This window comes from Channa argus, chromosome 21 (assembly GCF_033026475.1).
Source record: "Channa argus isolate prfri chromosome 21, Channa argus male v1.0, whole genome shotgun sequence".
In the NCBI taxonomy this organism is placed as follows: Eukaryota; Metazoa; Chordata; class Actinopteri; order Anabantiformes; family Channidae; genus Channa; species Channa argus.
The window spans coordinates 8,262,123-8,279,500 of NC_090217.1; the positions used below are offsets into that span (position 1 = coordinate 8,262,123).

The 17,378-nt window shown below is 39.9% G+C and overlaps 1 protein-coding gene across 4 annotated transcripts in view; it reads right to left on the minus strand.

The window, feature by feature from the left end:
- The window catches only part of iqsec3a (IQ motif and Sec7 domain ArfGEF 3a), an 88,337-nt gene that overhangs the window by 40,550 nt on the left and 30,409 nt on the right, over positions 1–17,378 (minus strand). For 2 of the 4 annotated variants that reach the window (XM_067490471.1, XM_067490472.1), the window contains exon 3: positions 4,944–5,595. The exons of 1 other annotated variant lie outside the window; for it this stretch is intronic. In XM_067490471.1, coding sequence (XP_067346572.1) covers positions 4,944–5,595 — 652 coding nt within the window. Of the gene's footprint in view, positions 1–4,135; positions 4,249–4,943; positions 5,596–17,378 lie in introns of those variants that run through there. One more of the 4 variants, XM_067490474.1, reaches the window with a different exon arrangement.

Sequence of the window (17,378 nt, forward strand, 5' to 3'; positions counted from 1 at the left end):
GTAAGACATAGAGAGAGGTGGTAGGACGGATGACCACATCAAGACTGGCACAAGTGAAAATCCCCACCATTAGCTGACTGTCAGTTCTACCTCTACCATCACAGCACTAAGTGCTGATGGACAGGGATTATTCCAGAGACGCAGTGGGCTTAGAGAACAGTGATGACACCGCTCTCTTCCACTGGTGTCTGTAAATTGATTTTGACGGGCAGATCAGCACCATGCTGACCCCATGTTCCTCTTGAACGAGGGGTGGGGGGGGAGGTGGAAAATAAGCCAGTGCAAAGTGACACAACACAGCAATTCGTAAAGCCAAAGCTTGAAACATGTAGTGTGGGACCGGAGTCAAAGTTGGGGCTTGAAAGTGAGTGTGCAGTATGCACAGAAACCGCAACCTACTGAAAATCTAAATGTCTCTTCTTCAAATGGAAGGTAAACATTACAGAAAACACACAGCATGGTTTGCTGAAAAGCTCCGAGCAGTTGTGCCAGGATTATCATCCTCCTGTTCTGTGGGAGTGTTATAAGAGCATAGCCAAAGATGCCTCAGCTGGAAATGTTTCGAAACAGTTTTGTAGACTGCATGCTTTAAATTTTAAGAACCCCAATTAACCCATTCTACTTATTTTTTCCTTCATTCATGAGCTTCAATAGCAATCCAAGCTATTATTGACTTGATTTGAAGAAATTACATTTTGTCAAACAGCACAACCCTGTAAAGGCAAACTGAAAGTCATTCTGTAATTGTCCTCCTTTCAACTAAACAGTAAGGAACTGGATAGATTATGCTCAGATGCCACATTTCTTGAATGAATTCAGTGCTACATTTAATACCTTAATCCAGTCTACAGTCTCTACAGTCCCCCCAACCTCCACCACGTTCTGTGAGTGTCTAAGCACAAACATAAAAAACATAAATACTACTGGAGTTCACTCCAATAGTCAGGCTGGAAAAAAAATGTGTAGACTGGAAACATTTTATTTATGTAAATAATAAATTTATGCAAGCTGTGCTGCTGCTAGTAGCTTCACATTTAGTGTTATTAAGTTATTCAAAACAGCAATTTACTGAGTCAATTTAATTACTACCGTTTTAACAAGTGCACTCTTCTCATTTTTACTTTTTGCCATAAAAACTGAAATACTGATTCACAGGGTTTCACTGCTAACTGCTCAAGAAAATACTGATGTATGTGAAACAGCTCACATAGCTGGACTGCTGCAGAAATAAGGGGCAAAAAGCAAAGCTGTGATTATTAGCTTTCATGCTCATGCACACTCTTACAGCACAGAAACATCTGCATGATTAATGAGACGATTATATAACAGCAAAACTGGGACACGACTAATGCTGACGGTATTACAACATGAGGATAACAATGAAAGACTCGATGTCGTCAGACGATGGAAATCCGTTTAGCTAATGCATTCTTGACCAAAGTCCCTTGGCAAAATGTTTCTTAAAGGCTCATTTGAATACAGAAAAGAAAATCTGTTTATATTAGCTGGTCTCAGTCAGACTTGAATCATGCTGATGAGCCCGTAGATTATCTTCCCTGTTTCAGCCTATTGAACAATGTCAACATGCGTGCTAATCCATATTTTTTGCATTAGCAGTTTTAAGACGAGCTACTAACCATATTGAACTTTTTTAAGGAAAGAAAAGAATTATGAATGAATACCATCTGCCAGATCAACCATTCCACTCACTTCCTGGAGCAGAAATTAGCAGCAATCACAGAGCGAGAGCAGTCGTTTAAAGTCGGCGGTCGTCCTGATTTGCTCCGCCATCCTGGGAAACTAAAGGTGTTGCAGCCGTCTGCAAAGATTACCTACTTTTCCAAGACTCTTCATTTGATGAACAACTTGTCAGTGTTATATAAACAGGAGAAAACCCTCCTATGTGATCCTAAGGACAGTAAATACACCCAGAGCAAATCCATGCAGATGGCAAACCAGTCTGAGAAACCTAAACACAATCTGAAGAGAAATCTCTTATATTAACATGATGTTGTTCTTGTTGCAAATTTTGATGACCTTTTCTTAAATTGTATATTGATGGCTATGGTGGAATTGGTAGGATCTGAATTTTGACATTCAGATGAACATGCACATTAGCTGAGTATTATACCAACAATGGATCAACCAGGCAGACCAAGTAATCTGCCTACATCAGGGCAGTGGTTAGCTCTCATTACGTAGGACACAACAGGGACATGGCGAATGTTTGTGTGCAGATATACAGAGTCTTAATGCAATGTTGATTCCAATATAGGGCAAAATTCAATGAGTGCCTATATTTAACAGCAACAGGGTTTGGAGGTTAAATGCTGCGGTGAGTTAAAGCTCAAATACTTCATCATGAGGTCCTTCCTCAGCAATCACTGTATCGCCCCACAGTTCCAATTACTCTGGCATTGATCTTGAGATCCATCAGGACACTAGACCCCCAGCTGTACAGACAGAAGATCAATCTATCTCATCGTCTATCTGTGTCTCTTACAGGCAGCTGGTGAAAGAGTCGGACTTTGAGTTGTGAGATTAAAAGAGTAAGAATGGAGGTGGGAGAGATATGGGTTAGGAACTGAGATTAAAAAGAAAATGCTTGAATAGGAAAGTGATGAGTGAGGAAATTAAGTCAAAATGGAGTGAAAATGGAGCTGACAGTATTCAGTATTCAGTAAATGTAAAAGAATAGAGATGTTTACAATTCCAATGACTGCAAATGTATTACTTCTGAATAGATTTAGCTTCACAAAATATGGCAGAGGCTGAGAAACACCTAACACCAGGGGCAAGAGTAATTCCTTACTGCTGGGTGGTTACTGAATAAATGTGTCCCCCCACAGTGACAGAGACAGAAGTCAAGACATGACAGAGTGAGGTTCAAAACATTTCCCTCATAAAGAAAACAATTAGTTTTTAAGTTTCGAGGCTGCACATTACTAATATTTGTGATGCTGATACATCTGACAATAATTGCTCGGTCTATTAAACAAAAATTGTGAAGAATCCCAATCAAGCTCAAGGTGATACATGCCAGGCTTAGTCCATAAAACAAAAAAGGAAGGCGTGGATTGCATACATTTGAGGAACCGGGATCAGCAAAGTTTCAGCATTTCTGCTCGAATAAAACTTGCACTATTTAGTAATTCATCTTCACAAAGCTTGGGAACTCAAAATACATTTGAAAATGAATGGTTGACCCTGCATCTGCAGAAGATGTGGTTTGCATCCCCGTATTTTGAAATGTCCAAAAGGTCATCATTACATTTAATGCTCATTCAGCCAAGGCAAATTATTTTCATTATTATACTATAACTTTTTTAAACACTCCTTGAACATTTTTGTTACTTCTGATGATGATTTTTTTTTTGGGGGGGGGGCTTAATTTGCATTATCATAATGGCTTTAGAATTTAGTTTGCAATCCACTACAATGAAGTGGCATGTAGGAGGACGGAGGAGGAAAAACTCAACTCTAACTCTACCATAATAATAATAAGTTAAAAGTACTAATAATGTTGTAAATAGGGGGATGCAGGCTTTTACACCGGCCACTTTCATTTTATTAAGTACACCCGTACAGTCTAATGCAACCCATACAGCAGCTCAGACATGAATTTTATATCATAATTTCTCAGCACACTATATAAAAATAAAGGAGGGGGCCAAAACATTACAACATTAGAACCACCTCTTAATAAAATGTACTCCAGTACGACACAGAATTAACACAGTTCCAACTAAAAAAACGAGGAATACAATTAACATTGCATGTACCTAATGAAGTGTATAACTGTAGCCCCTAAATCACTTTATGTTGCATTTCCCATAATGCAACTCAATATTTTCTTTTTTTTAATCCATTCATGGCTCTTAGTCTCAATCACAGCCAAGTTGACCCTGAGGAAATCACTATAACATCATAAGTGTTTTTTTTAAATTTCGAGGACTTTCCAATAGCACGAAAGTCATAGTGTTTTCACAGGTCGTGAAATTTAAACTAAACCAAATTTATTAACTTAGTGCAGTGACCAATTGAACAATTACTTTCTTATCTCATTGGTTAAGTACATTGACAAAGATCTGACTTTCAGGTGAGGAGGACCCGCAGGTTCAACCCAAACCCTTACCTTGTCGCAGGTCCATGGACTGAAGAATGTTGGTGGTGATGCAAATGGATGACTGATGTGTGATGGTTCTTCAAATGCAGATGATTCATGTAATGGAGATGGTTTTTGAATGCCTGACGAACAGACAAGACATGAAAACAAGGAGACACATGTACAAAGACAATCACAGTTCATAGACACATCATCTTTGGATAAAAGTGGTTTAGCAGGTTAAGAACAGATAACAATAAATAGGAGTGTCCATCACCCTTTCATCAAGGAAAACAACAAAGCAGGAGAGAAAATACAAATTAAAAGCCTTTTCTTTCACGCAGGCACAAATGCAACTTGTTTGTACATTGTGTTACATTATTATTATGTGCGCTTCATCGCCAAAATAATACAACATTCAGAGCTTTATGCACACATCAGTAAAATATTTCAGTTTTAAGTTAAGTTTCAGAAAACATACGTTCACACTCTGAAATTTGGTGACAGAGACAAAACCAATTAATGATGTTGATGTAATGATGAAATGGCAATGATAATGAGGGTATATGACAATGAAGAGAAGGAAATTGATACATTTTGGATCGTCCAAAAGAGCCAACAGGGGTCATTCTGACAAACAAAACAAGAATCTCAACAAACACCAGCTCTTCCTCTTAATGAAAAGTCCTCTTCCTCAGACAGAAAACTAAACATCACAAATATGTCAGTCCACAAGACGTACAAAAACACACGCCAAACAACTACACTACATGACGCCCTCGCCCTCCCCTGACCCAAACAGCACAACAACCCTCCCCCATGCCCGACACAACCCTACCTGCTTATTTTTGAGGTCAAGCGAGAGCTCATAGTCGGAGGTAGCGGAGTGTGAGCCGGCCCCGTTACGCTGCACCCTCAAAGGCGACGCCGTGTGGTGCAGACTGGCTCTCCTCCCTGACCCACCTCCTTTTGCTCCTCCCCCTTCCTCTTCCTCTTCTTCCTGTGCTGCCTCGCCCTCACGTTGCTCGGCCTGCTCTCCCTCTTGCTTCACCTTTGCCTCCATAACTTCTTCTGACATTTGATTCTCTTGCCCTCCTTCTGTCTGCTCCTCCCTGCAAGGCGAAGGAGCTTTAGGGGTGCCATGTGCTTCTCCCTCGCTCGGAGCCTCGTCTTTTGGCTGAGGCTGAGGCTGAAGCTCAGGCTCAGGCTCAGGCTCAGGCTCAGGCTCAGGCTCAGGCTCCGGTACAGGCTGGGATTTCAACTCAGGCTCTTGCTGAGGTTTGGCTTTGGGCTGGCTCTGAGGCTGAGTCTGTGGTTGGGGTTCAGACTGGGGCTGTGGTGGTGGTGGGGTCTGTGGCTGAGTCTCTTGCTGCTGTTCCTGGGGCTGATGTTCTGGTTGTGGTTGTGGCTGTGACTGGGCCTCACTCTGCAGCTCCCCCTCTACTCCCTTCCCTTCCTCCCCCATAGACGAGTCCGGAGAAAGGTCATCGCTGCAGAAAGGAGGAGAAAACGCAGAGTGAGGTTGCTGCTGCATCCGTGGTGAGCTCTGACCTCTTCTCCAGGCTGCATGGGCTAGTGGTAAGAAGTTGGTTTTTTATTTAATTTTTTTGCTTTTGTATGATCTCACTGTCTCTGCTGCTGGCTGTGTGTAGGGCCAGTTTATCTGTCTACCTGCTCTGTTCTGTCTGCCTCTTTTGTCTGTCTAAACACTGACAGACAATGAAAATGAGGAAAGTATACAGCACAGAGCAGCTAACAAAACAGTGTACAAGAGTGGGGAAAAAAAAGATCAAAAGTGATTATTTATTTCAGCAAAATCTTCAGAAGAGTGGAAAAAAGTGAAAAAACAAGAAAGTTGACAGCAAACAGTGACACACGCCTACACACACACACATACACGGACATGGGGGACAGTCATGCAGCTAATACAAGTGTATTTGTGAATAGTTGTATATATATGTGTTAGTGTGGGATCTGTTTCTGAAGACTAGCAAGACCAGCCTCTTTTTACTATTTTATAGCTCTGTTCCATTTACTTAGCGTTAGCTATTGCAAGAAAACCCGTCACACGTTTGTGTTTCTGCATCTTTAATTCTCCTGCCATTTCATTGCAATGAGTTGGAGTTAAATTATTCTTGTTGGTCAGGTCATGGTCCTTTGTGAAAAAGTCATATGTGAATTGAAAATAAGTTTTCGACAGAGGAGATCACAGTTTGCTGGAGTCTATTGTGTACAAGACGAGATCGTTATTCAGTAACGTATTTTCATAGTTTTCCACTCTAATGCATCTTATAGCTATTTTCAGTCGTATCCCACTTGTCAGCTGAGGGATCCACTGCCATGCCAGTGGATTTGTAAGGCTGTTCTAGAGCTTCCAGTGTGCTTCAAAAGGAAGGTTTTCCACGTGGCCAAATTGCTTTGCAAACTCCTTCCCCAACACTCCCCAAACAATTAATTTCACATGTGAACCCATTGCACCTTTATTGCTCCACACTGGTAATTCAGAGTTTGAACTTCTCTTCAAGTTTTCCATTTTTTTTTTGGTTATTTTGTTTTACTGCTGCTGCAACTTTTACTTTAAACAAAACCTTTCACTATGTGGCTTCAGGATATTACCCACTATTCATGTTAGCAATGACATACAGTCGCTAACAGCAGATATGGGGTTTACCATGTCAATGTCTGTCTTTGTTTAATGTGCTTGCATGTTAATGCAGCAGCAAAAAACTGAGTGGTTGAAGCAGAAAGAATAGCTTTAGGTGCTGCATTTGATGCTTTGAGACAAGACCGTCCCGTTTCTAAGCCTCCTTTTTTCCCCAGTGAAAGCTCTGGTGGTTGGATCCCTCATGGCCCAACATATCCCGAGATTCTTTGCACACCAACAAAACGTAAAATGACTAAAAACCTCCGCTAACAACTGTTTTTCACCCTTTTAGGCCAAAAAGTGCTATTCTATATACTCTTCGCCAGGGTGCATATTCAACAGATGCCTGCATGGGGGTGCTATGCCAACAGTTCTGTTGCATGAGAAAGTAGAAACAAAGACCATTCTATTTCTACATTCTTAATTAAAATATAAAGTCATTAGTCCTGCAGGTATGGAGCTAGATGTAATGGTTCATCGTGAGGTGGGGTGTGGATGTCTGCACATAATTTTATGATGATCTATTCAATGGTTGTTGATGGTTTCCCTCTGGAAGTGGCGGACTATCTGCCAAACTGGCATTTCCATCATTAAAACCATGCTAGCATGGCTGAAATTTTTACCTCGTTCGAAAAGTTATAACAAAAAAGGGAAGGCTTTAATATGAAGTCAATAATATTTTTTAAATTATTGCCACATTCTGCTTACAGAATGTCTCAGCTTCAGTATCTGCCCCATACACACTGTCAGAACAAAATGTTACAAAGTATTTGCAAATTTTCCTGAAAGATCCTGTGCATCCAGGGCACCTTTGCACATTGGTTGACAGTGGGCAGGTTATCACTGCAATTAAGATAAGAGTTTTTTTCTCTCATACTGGATACGGTAATAAGTTTGGAGCAGAGAGCATAAAATCAGTACATTAAGGCTGCCACATGCAGAACGCTGCAGAAGAAAATCAGCGTGATTCTCCCCTGAGAGTGAGGAGGCTTCATAGTGAAGACAAACTTTAAGTTAAGCAGCATAAACCTGTCTGTTTGCCAAAGTTGCAGAGACATATCCACAAAAAAATGTGTCATCCTAAAAACAGTAAATGTGTGTATGTACAAAAGTGTGCGTCTCACCCTAAATATCTATTTCCTGTTTCTGGTCTAGAGTGTGTTAGTGTGTAAACAGCCTTAATCTGAAAAAGATTCAAACAGATTTATGCATGGTAGAACATCGTCTGCTCCTCGCCATGGCACGCAAAGCTCACTTCTCATTTTCAGCCCACAAGCTTGAGGAAAAAGTATCTTTAGCGGGAATATGACTGGGTCTGCTACATCTAAAAAGAGCTTGTGTGAGTAATGAATAATGAATAGAGAAATAAAGTCTGCTGCTTCGACCCTCAGTTGCAGGTAAGCTTTTTCTTATGTGAAAAAATAGACCTCTCTGCAAAAACAGAAGACTTCTTCTAGGATGAGAGTTGTCTTCTCTGCTCGCAATGTTTTTGCTCATTGTTGTAAATATAAATGTATATTTTCCAGTGTACTTTTTTCATGAGGACCTGATATGGTGAACGATAATCTGACACAACTAGGCTAGATGCAGCTGGATTTAAGTCAAATTCTCATAAGGGTAGTAAAAAATTAAATCCCCATGAAGTGTTCAGAGGGGGGTCATTCCCAAAGGGACACATACTGTACAACATATAAACGCCATCAGTGATATTATATGCAAGTGTGTGTATTGATTACCAGCGTGTGTTTGCATCAGCCTCAGAGTTATTGCAAACAACTTCATTGTCAGCTTCGCATTCCTCCAAACATTAAGCCTGTCACTCTCACTCTCTACATATAAACCTTCTCCAATCCCTGTTCCTTTCATCCGTTTTGTCAAGCTTCCTATCCTCATCTACGTCCGACTGTCTTACACACCAACGCACACACGGGCGCGCACACACTTCGGCAGGTAAGGAGATTGAGCGGTTTCAGGTGTCACTGTGACTGACAAGGCAGAGACAAGCCACTGAGGCTGCCTCGCTCTCTGCTCATTTTTCCATACGTCAGTACTGATGACGGATGAGTGCAGAGGCCTGCGTTTCTGCTGAATATAATTAGTGTCTGCCTGCCGATATCTCCTGCTCTCGCTGCTATGATTGCTAGCATGCTGGCACTGTAGGAGGATGCCAGTTGAGGTTTTGATGTGAGCTTTTGATGTTCTGTAAGTTAGGCAATAACTTACAAACCTACAAAGCAAATGCTCACTGCTATAACTGGGCTCAACGGCAACAAACCTTTGATTTTTAGCTGTGAAGCTGAACAATATATACCTAAACAGATGGCACCACATAAATGTGAGGAGAAAGTACCTTTGGTAAGTCTGCTACTGTATATTTAAAGCTTGAGTAATGAATTATATATATATATATATATATATATATATATATATATATAATATATTAATCTGCAATAAAACTCCCTTTACAAATACTAAAAATATTGAATTGGATGTGGAAAGACAACCATTTGGTTTCTGGCCAAGCAGAGTTTTTATATGTACATTTCTGTGCAACTCTTGTGATTCATGTGAGACATTTTGCAGCACTGCAGGGATTTGCTGTGTAGATTTAATATGCTCACATGCAGTTTAACCTTCTCCGCACAAATGCGTACAAGCACTTGCCCTTTCGATTACGTTGTACTTTGTACAATGACAATGAAGACATTCTTTTTTATTATATTCAAATATATTCGTAAAGTAGCAATAGAAGTGTAAATGGCAATGTACAGTTGATCCAGAGATAATTTCAATTCCTTTAAATAAATACATATTGTATAGTGGATTTTAATTCCAACTTAACCCCAACCAATCCACTACTATGTTTGTACCATTGTAATCAAGTATTTTTTGACTTAGGACATAAAAATAGTGGTACAACAGCTGCCATTTTGGTGCCAAATAAGCTCATTTCTGACAGAAGGAATTGTAGACAGCCGTGGAAAAACATCCAAAAAAAGCACAAATATGAGGTGTGAGCCTTTAAAGGTTTGGCGTGTCAGAATCAAATAAGATGGAAGTTATCAGTGTACATGAATGTTAACACGTGTTAACATTAATGTTTATAGAACAAGCACAGAGAGCCAAGGCTGCAGTTGGAAGAAGTCTAAACATTACTGAATCCCACTGAGCATCTGTTGCACTGTGTGCAGGGGGATGACATCAAACAGGGAGACTGACATCTTTATGCTGCTGGTCCGCTGATTATGTTCTCAGTGTGAACTGAAGCGCTGTGGACTTTCATTAACCTTGATCGCAACCTTTGCTGCATCGTCACCACGAGAGGTGCAGCCGAGAGGACACTGTGCCATGTGACAGGCGGGCGGTTCAAAGGGTCTGTCCTCTGGTGGACTGCATCCAACGAGTTGCTGAAGAGGGCAAGACGTGAGAAAAACTACATCAGCAAAAGTCACAGGAAATGAGGACCCTGCTGGAGCATTTGCGCTGTCCTTCTTTGCTTTAGGGAGCAGTTTTAGTTGAATCTCAAGCAGAGACGATGCTGTTTCCATAATTTAGTTTGATTTACGTTGGCATATTTGGATCTAAAAATCATTCCTGTTAAACTAAGCAGAAATCCCTTATCCTTCCTCCCCCTATATCTGCTTCTAAAAGCCCTCATCGGGAATTTATCAGTTCATCAGGCAGAACACAAGGTCAGACTGAGGAGTGGAAGCTTCTGCATAAATAAGCTTACTTCTTTCTTCCGAAGCTTGAACAGGGTAATGTATGGAGTAGATTTGCTTATACTTCACTCGGGAGTGTTTGAGTGTTTGAGTGTTTCATCAAAATCTCTGCAAGTGGGGAAAACATGACTTGGTGCCACGTGCACTGCAGAGAATTCAGACTGTGAAGGAGAACGATGAGGGAAATGTCAAATTTTAAGAGGAGGTTGTGATTATCTGTGTGTTGGTGCATATTTTCGTTGCACCCTAACATCTCTTTTGTTTATTTCTCTTCTAGATGCATTATTCCAGTGTATTCAAAGTGCTGTCACTCCCGATGACATTGTGTGTTTTAATAGCTATTGTTTCTTTGAGCAAATTAGCATCAAAAGACTTGAATCATCTTGGAACTCAGTTCATCAACAAAGTCCATAAAAGGTTTTATTTTTACATTTTTTTCGGTTGACAATAACAAAACATAAAAAGCCGCAGGCTTTTCCTTTAACCTCTTTGTGAACACCCATCTACAGCAGTTCAGGAAGAGACACTTCACTGACTTTCACTTTGTGTGAGCGGTCAGGACTACAGTGAGAGTATGAAGAGAGTCAAGTGGCTGCTGGGAGATGTGGAATGTGCGGTTATGAGATGTGTGCATTTACAGGCTATACAGTAAGAATGAGGAAATGAGGAAACACAGACTCGTGGCTCTGAATTTGGAAATGCATGATGTGAAATCAGACCAAACTCCCACCAAATAATGTTGTAAAGATCTTTAAAGAGAAACTCTACTGATGTTTATTTGGTCGCTAAGATTTCTGTACAGCTGAATAAAGTCTTACAGCATGTCAACAGGCCTTTTACTGGGCAGGGAGGGTCCAGTGGAAATCATTAAAATATTGTTTTCCAAAAATGGCAGATTTCTTAGATCATATAAGTCCTAGCTGTGGCCAAATTATGCAAGTTCCACATCAAAACCAAATCAAATTCATTTATATGGCATTTTAAAATACAACATTCTTTTGACCAAAGTATTGCACACACACAAAAAGTAATAACAAAATAAAACACAGAAGACACAAAGCCATGAGTTAAAAAAAAATATCAGGCTATGAATTAAAAGCTAAGGAGAATAAATAGGTTGAAGCATTGATTTAAAAGCTTCCAGGTCCAAGGCTGCTCTGATATTCAGGGGTAAACGTAGGGGCTAACACAGCAAAAGCACAATCACAATACTGTCTATATTGTTTTTTACACATGCATGAAACATCCTCTGGTGAAATAGCAGAGGATTATTTGTCATTGGTACCACTGATGGCAACATTTGAATTCTAGTTTTAAAATTACATAATCCAAAGTATGAGGAAGATTTTCATGTGTGTGATGTGTTTATGTGGAGCAGACACTGTGAGAAGGAATATAAGGAAATATAATATAAAATATAATTGAAAAACTATGTATACCTTTCTGGAATTAAACACATTTATCTGGGCATCCCTTCATTTACGGATGAAAAATGATTAAGGTCTAATAGAAAGCTGCATATCTGCAGCACTATATTTCCTAAAGGAGCCAGCTATCTTGGTTTAAAGCAGATGTTAAAGTCCAGAACAGGACTGGAGAAACCATTTTACGTTTTGTTCATGTTGTGTAATCTCCACAGAGCAGGCAAAACATTCTAAGCCACGAGGACTGAAGGTTTAGCATTGAATGACTACTAAAAATAGCCATGGCATGTTTATTATTGTATTTATTTATTCCACAAGAGAGGCACTGGATGAGTCATGCAGTTAACAGTTTGTGCTTTTTTCACTTTTCTTAAAGAAAAGCACTTGTGTAGGACAATAAACATGAGGGAAAATAAAATCAATCCGATTTATTAATTGGAAAATTTCATTCATAAGCTGGAACAATGACGACGTTACAGCATGAATAAGCATAAAAAATGCATGGATGCTACTATGCTACGCATGGCTTCCTCTGTCCGATAAAATTCACTGTGAGCTGACATGCTGTGATTGATGCATGGCAGGTGGTGTGCTCTTTGTGCTTTCTGTTGGGCCTACATACTCAATCTTGAAGTGATGGATTAGTTTTGGAGATGCCAATCAATACTACACTCAATTGGGTGGGACAACGTAGCACTAAATCGCATTGTTTAGCATGAAGAAGGCAAAGGTAGGAGACGAAACATGGGACAAAAAAGAGGTAGCTTGTAATTCTGTATTTTTCTATGTAATCGAAACACAGAGCACTGAGCACTGGGCGTTTATTCAAGATAACTGTCGACCAACTGTCGACTCTGATAAGCGGAGAATCGGATTTCGGCTCTTGTTAAAATCTCATGCAGGCCCCCGGTTCTTTTATGGAGGGACTGGCAACCGGTATTACAGGTGGAGATAAAACAACAAAACAAGATGCAGCAGATATGTTTTCATGCTATGAAAAAGCTTTTAAGCTTTTAATTATGTGTTGAAATTTAAAGTTGAATGTTGTGGAGAAACCGCTTGCACACACCTGATGTGAGTAAATACACACAGAGCAGTAAAGCCACAGGCCTTCCCTGTAATGTAAATGCAACGCATTTCCAGCAAAACAGGTTGGGCTTGTAAAATATGCACGACATGATTTTAAACTGAATTTCTTCAAAAGCTGTTGCCCTGGGATGTGGGTAAATTGGAGAGACAGAAAGAAGTGAAGACATCAGCAAGGGAAAATGTACTGCAGATGCACCGTATATGGTAGACACACTGAAAACAGACTATACAGAGACTGCATGTGCCCAGCATAGGACTCATTGGCACTTCAAGGATGGAAAGTTACACCCCCACAACATAATTTAGTGTCACAGAAAGTCCTCAGAAAAAATATGTTTCAATATTAGTCATTTGGTTGGTCACATATATTTTGGACAGATTTCAACAGGTTTGATTTAATATCAACAAACTTAATTACATGTAAAATGTAACAATATAGTATAATTACCTCATAATTCTTAACTGCAGATTTATTCAACTCCCCTCCTTTGCAACTAAAATGCAAGGGTCTGCATGTCTTTATAAGGGTCACGATGACCAAATGATAATGGTCCTACTCAGCTTACAGTATTTTCTTTAATTACTGAAGCACTACATTTAGTGAAAACCTAATTGCAAGCAGGTGCTTGTGGTAGGTGGTGGATGTACAAGGCCCACGACTGTGTGGTTAAATTTAGGACTAAAAAGCACTTCAGTTTAGATTTGTATAAAAGCTAATAAAGTGTGAGGACCTCAACCTGACTGATTGACGCAGGTGCCTAAAAAAAACCAAAAAAAAAAAAAGTTTCATTGTGCTGTAGTCTGACAAACTATATGCTGTTCTGCAAGATCTCATATGTTGGAAGGACAAATATGTAGTGTCTGTGGACATATTATTGATTTTATAGAGTATCAATTTATCAGCAACTTTCATGTATGTTAATGTCAAAATATCCTTTTTATGTTAATGGAAAACACATAACTCTTCTTTGGTTTTCAAAGGGCTTAGGTTGCAGTGTACAAGGGCGAGGGATGGGGGTTTCTCCATCTACACTTTGCTCTGTCCCTAAACGCCTCACATACAGGTGTTTTCCAGCAAAACCTGGAGGACATACACTTTGTAATGTACCTAAACGCACCTTGGTCAAAAGACTGTAATGACCTGCTGCTCCTGAAACATAAAGATGCTACAAAGTGATACTTTAAAGTAAAACCTCATGACAAGAGCAAGGGCAATATTTATCTGAAATACATCCTGTACCAGAAAAATATTCAATCACATGTTTGAACTGCTTGGCAATTAGCATCTGTCTCACATCCTGCATCAAAGAAAAATTGTAAACCAGTGGCATTGTGACAGATCTGTGCAGTAATATAATTTAAATTTAACTCCATACATTGAAAACTCTGAAGCCCCGTGCAGTTGTGGTTGATTTGCCTGAGCACCTCCTGCAGAGGTACAACTCCCAGTGTCACAAACAGTAAGTAAAGCCTGCCTCAGACTGTCATCATGCTTTTTTATGATCATTACTCTGCTTCTTATTCACATCTTGTTACACACAAGAATCACGGTGCTATTTTGGTGCCTCATGGTAAGAGCAGTTTTATATGCGGCTGACAGGCAGAAAGAAAAGGATGTGTTCAAGTACAACAATGCCTGGAGAACGTGTTCAGCTGCTGCTTCGCCTCATTGTGAGTGGAACAAACAATGGTGCTGGCCCCCCACCCACCCCTGATAATTTCACAAGCTAATTGCCTATTACGTGGCCCGTCAGGGGGAAATAACTGTTTTTCTTTCCATATTTGGATTGTTTCCTTATTCTCATATTTGAAAATATCCTCAGGCAGTTTGGCAATGCTTGAATCTCCTGTTTGAAATTGGCTCTTTTGAGCAACAAGGAACCAAGCTTAATACTTAAAGGCTCACATGATAACGGTTCTCTGATGCAAAATCACAGGAGCTTGGATGCAAGAGTTTCTCTTTTATATATAAAACATATGTTAAATATCAAACAAAGCTTGAAGTAATACATTGACTGCAATAATACAAGTTAATTTTGTCAAGGTCATGACACCCTTCCCACCAATAAAGACCCAGAGAATGAAATAACGGTTGCTGCTACTAGTGTGTTAATCTGCTGAGAGTTACGAGGTAATATGATATCATAAGTGTCAGGTAATTCTGTTGGTATATTGTTTCATTCATTGTAATTCACTGCACTGCACGTCGGATCAAAGTGCAGGTTGTCAGCCCCAGCTCCATGTCGGCTGAATGCTCAAGAAGGTTAGAATAAAGATGTTAAAATGTTTCAAAAGAGCTGGAAAAGCCACTACTGTGAAATTGCAAGGTAAGTTAAGTGTATATTTGAGCTCTGAGCGGAACAATGTACATTAGTTACCGTTGTGTGACATTTATGGATAAATAGAAAGGAGCGGTGGAGGAACAAGAAGGTGGTTCAATAAGGCAGTTTGTTTACTTAAAACTGAAACTGAATGAAAAACTTCATCAAGGTGTTTGTCACAATTGGGACCAATTCCTTGCTCAACAAGCAAAGATTGAACTTTTAATAAAGACTGTTTAAGTACTTTGTAATATTAGTTAATTAAAAAAAACATACAAAAAAGATGGCACAGGGATTCAGAGGAGAGTAGGGCCCTAGTCATGAGGTCATGAGGTATGTCGTCTTGGATGGGGCCTCAAACATTCAGACTACAAAACAAAATACAATGCCACTGTTTTGTTTGTAAAAATAACATAAAAATGAAACTTGAGAAACCTTGAGAAAACGTTTAGGCCCAACCGTGCAGATGTACGGTAGAAGTAAGTGTGAAAACTTCCACTTTTTGTGACCAATCCACCACCAAAACCTGCCACATTACAAATGTTGGAGAAACAAAATGTTACGTGGGGGTAATTACAACTTCTGGATGCCACAAAATCCTAATTTTTACAGTATCTAGCACCCGGTACAAACAATGGACTCTTTTTTAATTCTGTGTGAATTTCAGTCAGTTTAGACGTTTACACCTATAACAGTTATTCCTGTAAAGTGAAGTGTGCCTGAGCAGAGAGTCTTACAGGTGGAAGAAAATATACCCTGAAAGCACGGGCAGAGGGAGGGAATGCCACTAAAAGTAGGAGTCAAGAGTAACAGTAAAGCTAATTTTAATTAGCTGGAAAAGGTCAACGGCAAGATTGAAAGACAGATGGACAAGTAGATTACCTGGATTAATTACATGGTCTGGTTGACAGGAACAAAATAGCCATAGACTGATTCTATAAATGGCAAAGGATCATCCAGGGAAAAAGGAAGAGGCTACTACTGACATGGAGATAAATCACACGCAGGAGGAGCAAGGGAATGAGCGGCCAAATTTATGCTGGGTGCTGGACGACGCTTGGGAATATCCACGGCCTCAGTGTCATATTTCCGAGTGAGACGCTGAGAAGATGAAGCCTTCTCTGGAGCAGGAGAGGCAGAAAGGCTCACAGACATGTCACTGAAAATGAAAATGAAATTGCTCGGTGTGGTGGTAGTGACAGCGGAACATTAACACCGAGCAAAATGATGCAAGTGAGAAATTTCCTGGATGTTGAATGGCTTCCCTTCTAAGGAGCACCGAATACAACAGAGAACAGAAACAGATTGGCTGAGAGATGGTTCCCAAAACAGAGGGACAGACAAGTGGGAATGGAAAAGGTAAGTACCAAAATCTCCACAGTGATCTAGACACAAATAAGATAGGGCAGGCTAATTTATTAAAATGTAAAATAAGCTGCCGCGACATTAGGCGTAAACTAGTGAAAAACATAAATGTAGGGAACAAATATGGAATTGGTGTTGACTCCAGCTAATAAAGTCCTCCACTGTTCACTAGCTACTTGCTAACTTGGCCAAAAATGTGAAACTGTTGGCCATAAAGCCAAAATATGGAGCAGAGAAATGCTCAAATGATCCGTAGAGCTGTGTGGAACAGCTAATGTTGAACCTGAGTGATGATAAATGAGCTGCTGGCACTGACAACACATTTCTCATACAGTGAGAGCAAAACCACACTGACTTCTTGATATATTCATAACTACTATAGTGAAACTGCACAGTGACTTTGTGATCATTGAATGTAAAACTGAAGTAAAATTATTTAGAAAATACACAAGCTGTGAAATTAATATTGAAATGTAATAAATACATAACACCGTCAGGTTGAAATCTGTCCTTCACATGCAGAGTGGTCCATGTATTAGAATGAGAAAAAGTGACAAGACAGCACATTTGGCATCTGATAAAACACCTTGTGAGCACTTCAGTGTATCATACCACTGTGGGCTTTGACACTGACAAACACACACACGCACATTCAGCACAACACAGCCAGATACTTAATGCAGCCAAACACAGGGAGAGCTCAAGGCT